Source organism: Lonchura striata, chromosome 12 (genome assembly GCF_050655825.1).
Source record: "Lonchura striata isolate lonStrDom1 chromosome 12, ASM5065582v1, whole genome shotgun sequence".
In the NCBI taxonomy this organism is placed as follows: domain Eukaryota; kingdom Metazoa; phylum Chordata; class Aves; order Passeriformes; family Estrildidae; genus Lonchura; species Lonchura striata.
In genome coordinates this window covers 3,888,686-3,898,596 of record NC_140714.1, presented here as the reverse complement: position 1 = coordinate 3,898,596, position 9,911 = coordinate 3,888,686, and the positions used below count along the sequence as shown (strand labels likewise).

The following is a 9,911-nucleotide window of genomic DNA, read 5'->3' as shown; positions in this document are numbered from 1 at the left end:
CAGGAACACATTTATTTCAGGACTTCACAGCCCTTGCTGCTAATGAAGAACTTGGGCCTGAGAAGCACTTCAGCAGCAGAGCCAAGGGCTGGCAGTGCTCCTAAAGACAATAAGCTGCTTATGTCTGGCCTAAGGAGTTTATAGCACCCATGTATCCCCAAAAGCTCATTAGCTCTTAAGCAAGCAGCTGAGACATTGGATGCACAAGCAGACCAGCAGTGGCTTGAGTTTGCTACAGCAAAGATAAAACTTCTGGGCTTGGCTAGTCTGCAGCAGGCTGGTTCAACAGCCTGAAGCAATCCCACTTATGGATACACTGGAGAAAGCCTGATCTCGTGAAATGCTCCTTAGTGTCTGGCTTTGCTGGTAGGAGTGTGTGTAGCTAAAACTCAGCCCTGCCATGAGGCTGCACCCACCTCCCTGGTACCCACCAAGAGCCAGAACTGGCATCTGGCAGCATCCCCTGCCACGTGCCCTGCCACAGCCTCACATTGCATCTGCTTCTCACTCACTCTGCACTCCTCCATCACTCACTGCCTCTGGGACAGAGGGGTGGGAATGCAACCCAAGCAGCTGGCCTGCATCTCATGGATACAGGAAGAGAAGGACGGGAAAATCTGTGCCTGGGGAGATTTTAAAGGAATGGCTTTTCATAACTATCTCGGCATGTCCACGGGACTGGATAGCAGCTATGAGCTCCTGTAGAAAGCCATCGTGTCAGGGATATTTCCTGTCTCACAGCAGCTATTCCCCCGTATCACAGAGGAGGTCTGCCACAAAGGAGCTGCTTCTGAAGAACAGTGTGTCACCAACAATTCAGCAGGTTCAGTTTAGCAGAGACAGTGATAGAAGTGAGCAGGAAGGAGCTATTCTTCCCCTCTGCTTTTCTTCCCTCTCCATTGAGCAAAGCCTTTAAAGACCAGGTCACTTCGCAGAAGGCTACAGAACTTTTAGCAAGTGGCATGCATGGAGGCTTTCACAGCCATGATACCTGTGTCTGGTTATTTCCAGTCAAAATAATCTCCTACTCAATTATGGAGAAGAATAGAGAAACTCAGCCTGACTCACAATCACATGGGGGAAAAATGAGAGGAGTTGTTCAAGTTCAAAACGTTCATCTTGCTGTGGAGGAGGATTAGTACTGCTGTGGAAGGAGGCTTTCTCTCCCCCTGCAACAGCACAGCACTAAGGGATGGAAAAGACCCGAGTCCATTTCCCTGCTGTGCCAAATATACTCCTCCGTTCTTCCCTCCTCCCTCCCCAAGAGAGCAGATGAAGTATTAAACAGCCAGGAATAAGCCCTTGAAAAATGTGATCCCTAGCTGTCAGATACCCCTCTGTCACAGATGCAGCTCGGTGACTGCTCGCCTGCACATCCTCCACTGCCATCCAGGAAATCAGGATTCAACAGTGACATTAATAGTCCCATCCACTCTGGTGTCATCTGTACATTTTGCACGACTGTGCTAATAATTATGGGAACGAAACCACATCCAAAAATCCTTCATGAGTATTTTGCTGAGCACAGATCTGGGCTCTGCTGGCCCATGCCCTTCCCAGCCTGATGGCAGTGCCCAGTGCCCCATCCCCAAGCTGACATCTGGATCCTCTGTAAGCAAGAGGCAGGGGGGAAGTTTTCCAGCATTAAATGTCTTCATTTCACTGGCAAGTACCATTCTTGTGCCCTGGTTACAGAGGGCAAGCATGGCTCCTGTGCAGAGCAGTTATTTTGGGTAGTACTGTAAATGTTGCAGATTTTAATCTTCTCACGCTGTTTTCACATTACCCAGTGCCCAAACATTACCTTAATGTGTCATCTTCTGTCATTGCCACAAAGTATTATCATGAGCCTTGCAAACACCCACAAACCAGCCTCATTAGCTCCTGACACTCCCTCCTCCCCTTCCAGGGATGACTGATAGCCACCCTTATGCCAATGCCATTCCCTAGGCTGCAACCTTGTGGTTTGTTCATTCTCCTCCTTCTCTAGGGCTTGTATCAGCCCTCTCTCTCATTGCACTGTTGGATTTTAAGTTTCCTTGAAAAAAGAACAGCTTTTTGTTTTGCTTGTGTAGCACCCTGGTCCCTGACTCACTCCACTAAGTGCAAAGATAACACAAATAATGAGTGTCATCCAGAGAACTTTCTGGGAATTACAGGAAGCTGGGAAGGAGGACCTTTAATCTTTTTCTGCCAAATCCAACTCAAACCTGTGTTATCCCTTTTTGCTCCAGACTGACCTTTCCATATCCCTGATTGCAAAGCCTGAAAACTTTTCCTTGCCTGAATTATCTGTGACAGCAAAATTGCTTTGGCTGACTGCTCTCACCTGTCCTGCTTCCCTGTGGCGTGTCAGCCATGGTGGAGCTCAGGGATTGTCCTTCAGGCATGTCCAGACATTTCCCACTTCTTCCTTTACATCACACCAGGGACAACACTGATTTCTACTACACTGTTACAGGGGTACAGGACACTTCTCTTTCTAGAAATGTTATGCAGAGCTCCCAGCCACAGGAACACAAATAAAACCACTAATAATAAATAGACAAGGCTTCAGGAAGCACACCAGTGACTGATAGAAAGAAGGCAATATGCCACAGTGTTTGCTGTAAGAGTCCCTATTTCAGCTGTCTTTCCCATTCAAGGCAGTGAGAGGAGAACATGAAGAGGCAGTCAATTCAAGTAAAGCACACTGAAAGGTCAGAGGAATCCATCTAGTTTGTGCAGCACCATTTTGTAAGCAGAGAATAGCTCTTCATTAAACTCGTTTTGTGAAAGTAATTGAAGGGAGAAAGGAAAATAGCTTAACACTCTCATTACAATCCCTGGGAATTACCTGCTCCCCAGGACTGCTGAGATGGGTTTGGCTTTTGTCTGGCTATGCCCAAATCAATAGACAGTGTTTCCAGCCCCCACCAGGGCACTGGAGGAAGGAGCTCTGTGTTTCAGTGCCCAGGGGTACAGCCATGCACAGAGGTGCCCCTGCTTGGCTGGGGGCTGGACACCTGGCAGAGCCAAGCAGCACTGAAGATAAAGGCTTTGCCATGTGGATACAGGGGCAGTCCCTGCTGCTCCTTTGGACTCTCAGTGCCTGACACTTCCACAGGCACTGCAGTCCCTGCAGCTGGGAAGAGCTCCTTGAGCACCTCTGCAACAGCAAAGGGGTGACAAAATGCCCTATTTCTATTTTTTAGTCAAATGCTGAAAGTCTGGCACTAATGTCCAAGCTGAGACTGAGTCTGGACAAGGAACTTGTTTGAAGTTGATGGGTCTGATGCAACAAGACATGAAGCAGCCTGAATTGGTGTTGGCTTGCCTGTATGGGGTGACCCAGTTGGGGCAGGGAGGGCTCTTCTCCTGGCAGGGTGTAACTAACAGGCAGAGATATCCTGGTGGGTCTAATGCCAGGCCAGCCCCTTTGGGATGCCAGGAGCCTGCTCATATAAAGATTGTCAACCCCCCGCCTGCCCTTTATTTTCTTCATTCCTTCTGGCTGTCCCTTTAGTGTCACATCTCTCAGTCAGCCAAATTCTAGGCTCACACCTCCTATAGCACTGTGTAACAGCCTCATCAGGGAAGCAACCCTGGGAAAATGGATGAAACACCATTCCCTGCCGGCTCTTCTCGCTACAGGTGGAAGAAAGATGAGCTAGCAATTTGCTGCTGGCCTGGCAAGATAGCAGAGAATTACGGCAGCTCCCGAGCCAGCTCAGCTGCGCTGGCGAGCGTTCAGGGAGAGGAGAAACCCTTCCCGCAGGAGCGGAGGAGGGAAGCAGGTGTGTTATTCCCTTTTGTTCACTTGGTGGCTGAGATCACAGAGCTAACGCGGGCCAGAAGGGCTCCTCAGCTCCTCTGAAAAGCCACATGGCCCCGAGGACGATCGATCCTCGTACTCACGTTTGGCAAAGCACACCGGCTGCTGGCAGCCTGCCGTGGCAGAGCCCGTTCCTGAGCTGCGCCGGGTTCGCGGCGTCCTCTCGGCAGCTCTGGCACCTCTGTCAGGAGCATCCGCTCAGGAGCATCCTCTCCTGACAGAGGTGCCAGAGCTGCCGAGAGGACACCGCGAACCCGGCACTCGAGTCACTGCACGAATGCGAGAAACGCCTGGAAAATTGCACAAAGCACTGAACAACCCGTGGGCAATTCTCTGTCACAGTAAAACTTCGGTGCAAATGAGAAACCTAACAACTGAAAACAGCTCAGATGCACTGGTAGGAAGCAAAAAGCAGCTTCAGTTATCTATCACCTATTTTTTTCCCCCCCTCTCAGGATTTCTTTGGTCTCCTAACACTGCAATAAATAACGGACATAAACCAGATCCAGGGGCAAATTAAGTCCTGTGTGATACAGATTGCCTTTGGCACATCTTTGGGCCAAAGTCTGGCTTTGGTTCACCACTGTTAAAATGCCAGGAGTTCAGCAGAGCTGCTCTAGTTGTCTGGTGGCACGATCAGGGTCAGAGCCTGGTCCCTGCTAAATGCAGAAAGACTTTATGAGACCAGCCAGAAAGATCTGCTTGAAAGATGCTCCACCAACTTTCGATTTTGGGGCTTATGCAGATTTACTTGCTACAGTTCCTGGAATAATGTGGAATTTACTGATGACTTTTAATAGAATGCTCAAAAAGGATTTCAGACATGTCCTTCACAAGAGGCCATGAAGGAAACTCAGTAATAGTACGATAATTGCATTAGCATCTCCAGTGAGCCCAGGGCCGTGCGTTGGTGCGTGCCTTACAAGGCACGCAGAGAGGCCTTGCCCTACATACACGAGGATGGCAAAGTGGGAGAGAGAGGACAAGGATCTGTGTCTTGCTGGCCTACATTAAACTGCCCATTATATACCTGCAGCAACAGCACAGGTGCATTAGGAGATGCTCTGTGCTAGTTGGGTCAAATGTGGTTTATCCAGCTCACATAACCTGCCCAGCCCTCCGTGGGTCCTGTGTAACTAAGCCTGGGAGTTGGTAAGCCCCTGAACAACACGGAAACATGGAGAGCATCCTATTTGATCCTCTTGGAACCCTAGTCAGACCCCAAATGAGAGATTCCACTAGGAACCCAAATGTCAGGCTCCTAGTTGCAGAAGCACCTTTTCCTTGATGTTCACACGGAAACATTTGTCCTGTAAGCTTGTGGCAAGCCCTCTTCCCCTCCAAAGCCCCCTGCCAAGTGAGGCTCAGCACAGCCGGATGCTGCACTGCAACAGGTGCTGCTGGACTCGCCTTGCTTGCCAGCAGGAAGTTAAAAGGCCATTTAGCATGGCCAAATCTAGCAGAAGCACACTGGCGACAGTGACACGGGTGTAGCACTGATGTGTGGCTATACTGAACCAACGCACATTCCGTAGGTACCGGTATGTGTGTATATGGGATTATGCATACATGCACACCTGTCTTACACCCAGATACACTGTCTCCATCAGCTGTGAGCGGCATCGAGCTCCTCTGCTCCTCCGGAAGGGGATGCAGGGGATCCTCGCCACGGCCGCCGGAGCCGGACACCTCACCGCACCCCACCGCACCCGCGGCTGCCCCGAGCTCCATCCCGGCACTGTGCCCCGGCGGGAGAAGGGCAGGGGCTGGGGTCCGGCTGCGGGCGGCTCCGCCCAGCCCAGCCCAGCCCAGCCCAGCCCCGCTCCCATCCCCGCTGCGGCAGCGGGACCTCCGCGCCGCTCCGCGCCGCTGCGCGCCTGGCTCAGCCCCGCGCTCCGCAGGGGCCGGGCTGCGCGGGGGGCGGAGGAGTGGGCGGAGGGACGGAGGAGCAGCAGGAGGAGGGAAGGGAGAAAGGAGGGAGAGAGGGAGGGGGATTTACCCCATTGTCCTCGGCGGGCGCTGGGCAGAGCCGCCGCCGCCGCTGTGCGCAGGCTCGCCCGGCCCCTCTCCCGGCGCGGAGGAGCAGCTGCCGGCGGTAAGGGGAGGCTCCGCTGCGCTCCGCGCCCCCCCAGCCAAGCGCATCCCCGATGCCCCCGGGGCGGCGGCGGCGGCGGGCGCGGAGCTAGCGCGGGCGCGGGAGCCGCATGGCCCGCGGGGAGCGCGGCGGCAGCGCCCCGCCTCGCCGGGGCGGCCGGGGCGGCGCGGCGGCTGCGGGCATGGGGGCGCCGGGCGGCGCGGCCCTCGGCCCCGGCGCGCTGCCGCGGCGCTGAGCCCCGGCCCTGCCCGCGCGGAGGAGGAGAGGAGGAGGAGGAGGAAGGACCCGATGGCGAACAGCAGCGAGCTGGGGAGCAGCAGCAGCCCGCACCTGCCCAGCGCCGGCGGCCTGCTGAGCGCCTCCGGGCTGAAGCTCGCCACGCTGGGGCTGATCCTGTGCGTCAGCCTGGCCGGGAACGTGCTCTTCGCCTGGCTCATCCTCAAGGACCGGCACCTGCACCGCGCGCCCTACTACCTGCTGCTGGACCTCTGCCTGGCCGACGGGCTCCGCTCGCTCGCCTGCTTCCCCTTCGTCATGCTGTCGGTGCGCAGCGGGGCCGCCTGGCCCCACGGGCCCCTCAGCTGCAAGGTGCTGGCCTTCCTGGCCGTGCTCTTCTGCTTCCACGCCGCCTTCCTGCTCTTCTGCGTGGGGGTCACACGCTACATGGCCATCGCCCACCACCGCTTCTACGCCAAGCGCATGACGGGCTGGACCTGCCTGGCTGTGGTGTGCATGGTGTGGACCCTCTCCATGGCCATGGCCTTTCCCCCCGTCTTCGACGTGGGCACCTACAAGTTCATCCGGGAGGAGGAACAGTGCATCTTCGAGCACCGCTACGTCAAGGCCAACGACACGCTGGGCTTCATGCTCATGCTGGCGGCCGTCATCGCCGCCACCCACCTGGTCTACATCAAGCTGCTCTTCTTCATCCACGGCCACCGCAAGATGAAGCCGGCCCAGCTGGTGCCGGCCATCAGCCAGAACTGGACCTTCCACGGGCCGGGAGCCACCGGCCAAGCGGCTGCGAACTGGACGGCTGGCTTTGGCAGGGGGCCCACGCCGCCCACCCTCGTGGGCATAAGGCAGGCCACCCACAGCCAGATCAAGAGGCTGCTGGTGCTGGAGGAGTTTAAGATGGAGAAAAGGCTCTGCAAGATGTTCTACATGATCACCTTGCTCTTCCTGCTGCTCTGGTCCCCCTACATCGTGGCCTGCTACCTGCGGGTCTTCATTAAGGCCAGCTCCATCCCCCAGGTGTACCTGACCACCTCCGTCTGGATGACGTTTGCCCAGGCAGGGGTCAACCCGATCCTCTGCTTCATCTTCAACAAGGAGCTCAGGGTGTGTCTCCGAGCCCACTTCCCATGCTGCCAAAGCATCCAGAGCACCCAGGGCACCATCCTTTGCGATCTCAAGAGCTTTGGGATGTAGGGGGGCTTTTCTCTTTCTAAAAAAAAGAAAGATGGATATCCATTTCCATGTTTCTGCATATGAGCTCAAGAGAGTGTGACCTGTGGGGGACATACTAAGCCACCACCCAGCACCCAAACCTTAGGCTGTAAGAAGCTCTTTTATTTATTTTTCTATATTTTGCGTATGCTCTCTTCAGAACATAACAGGTTGCTGTCTATGGGAACAGGTACTTGAGCTGAACACCCCCAAACCTTAGGCAGTAAGAAGCTGTTTTTTTCTTTGTGATTGTGTGGTTTTTAAAAACAAAACAGGGCTCCGAGTTTCTGGTCTTGCTTCTAACGTTTCTAAACATGATTCCAACAGATACGGATTAAGGCCATGACATTTTTTTGTTTCCCTATTCCTGTCTGTTTTGATAAAGGCTTAACAATTTTACTCATGTAATATTTGATAAGGGCCAAGACAATTTTATACTAAAGTTATTTTTGATGACCTCAAGAGGTGTTGTTTTATTATTATTTGATTTTAAGTGAAGAACATGAAGAGGACGTTCCTAATGTGGTCAGAAGTCAGTTTTGGTGGGAGCTGTTGGGTTCATTCATTCTCAAATGGTTTGAGTATTTGAAGCCGTTAGTTATAACTTTTGCTTGACATGCAAACAGTGTAGAACTAATTTCAAATTTTCTTGTTGCACTATTAATTTGGTAATATTTCAGAACTATTTGTGAAACGTGATTTTAAAATACCAACTTTAAAAACAAGCAACTATAGCAGTTTTTAAAACCTAGATTGAAATTCATATTTTACTGCCTTTATAGGAAGTTATCTACAAACCTGGGTAATACTTGTACATTTTGACTGTTTTCTTTAATAAAATATTGAAAACCTTTACTGTATGTAATTGTTTCAGAATGGCAGCATTCTGCTTTGCTGACAAATAACTTGTGTATGTGGAAGGTTGTATGTCTTGTGTCTGAGTAGATTTCACAGCTAAGGTTATTATGGACAAGCACAATCCTTATTTGCTGTTAGATCTCAATTTAGGTGTTTATACCAATAAAAGTGACTAAAGCTATTTTTAAGAAGACTTAAATTCATGATGGGCAACAGGTTTAAATAGCACAATTCTTTGTGTCTGCTGAAACCAAATTTATGTTGTAGCTAATTGCTCCTCTGTTCATGATAGAAAAGTGTGTGTAATTGTGGATGGCTAATTTTAGTTGGCAAGGCAGTTTTTAAACGCTGTGGCTTGGTCAGTACCATACTCGTTTATAAACTATGTTCTTAACGGGAAGCTTACATTTATTAAGCATGGCATTTTAACCTGCTCTGTTCTGCAAAAACGTCTCTGAAAGTATTTTAACCAGTAATCTGATGGCAGGATCCTGGCCCAAGTTCTTAGCTATCTCAGAGGAAGCTGTCCCTGAGGTGCTTCCCCTCTCTGATGGATCATGTAATATTTAACAAATGTGCTGGAGGAAGTCTCACACAAAGAGGCAAGGATACAAGCTCAGTTTACATTAAGAAATATGCATCTGCTGAGCAGTTCTGCAGAGAATAGTCCAAAACTGGTAGACATCAACTGAGAAATAGCTGTCCTGTGACTATTATGAAGGGAGCACAAAAGGGACATGGCAGGTCAGAGGAAGTCAAAGGTGGCAGCTTCACATTGAGGCAGGGAATGAAATGAGGTGGGGCTCCTGGTTTGGTTCAAGTCTTGTTTTCCACCCCCAGCTGGGATTTGGACACCAGAAAGTCAGCATTTCCTGCAGTGCATAAGGAGAAGGTTACAATTTGAGGTTTTTTGGTACAGTTGCAGTACCAATGCTGCCAGATCTGGGCTTAGAAACATGACCATGGATGGGGTATCTTTTAAAACAAAGAGAGATTTAATGACCATTTCTAAAGCTTCTAAAGCATTTTGAAAATGTACCTGGGTACAGAAGGAAAGCTGTCATACTTCAGATCACAGCAGCAGCTGGTTTTCTGTGCTAATTATATTTTCAGGCTGGAATACAAGATGATAGCTTAGTGAGTCTTGCAGAGTAATGGAATAGAGTTGTTTCACAAAGGCTGTGGGGCAAGGCATGGATGCTGTTGCTGGGAATTGTGGTCCAAGTATACTTTATCCCCCTGATTTACTTTTAGGTCTTCTCTGCAGAGTTCCAACTTTCGGAACTTCTCTCATATATCATATTTCTCTCAGAAGCTGCCTACATAGTAGGGGCCTAGGACTGTGATCTGTAACTCAGATCTTGCCATCTTTTTCCTAATCCTGCTGGTAACCAAGCCAATATTTTCTTTCTCTTTACTCTATTAAAAATGTCTGATATTTTGGCATCCTCTCTTCCAGGCTATAAGTAGTATGGTTATGATTCTATTTAAACCACAGAGATGGGAAAATAGTTATTTTAAAACCTCCTTAAAAGCTGCAAGGACCAGATTTTTCACTTCTATAAAAAAATGAACACAAGTTGTAGAGTCAGTAGTGTATGTGGGGGATGAAAACTCACCTTTGAGTGACCTGATGGTTTTATTTAGGCTTGGCTTATCAAGCAGTGCTGCTGTATTGAATGCCAGCCTCTGTGC

At 50.7% G+C, this 9,911-nt stretch overlaps 1 protein-coding gene across 1 annotated transcript; it reads left to right on the top strand.

The window, feature by feature from the left end:
- The first annotated feature begins 6,101 nt into the window (after nt 1-6,101).
- GPR27 (G protein-coupled receptor 27) lies at nt 6,102-8,397 on the top strand. Its single transcript, XM_021538959.3, has one exon. The coding sequence runs from the start codon at nt 6,198-6,200 to the stop codon at nt 7,338-7,340; it is 1,143 nt and encodes a 380-aa protein (XP_021394634.1). The 5' UTR covers nt 6,102-6,197; the 3' UTR covers nt 7,341-8,397.
- The last annotated feature ends 1,514 nt before the right edge of the window (nt 8,398-9,911 follow it).

Excerpts from the sequence above, each read along its gene's own strand:
- GPR27 (XM_021538959.3), top strand. The coding sequence starts at position 6,198 with ATGGCGAACAGCAGCGAGCTGGGGAGCAGCAGCAGCCCGCACCTGCCC.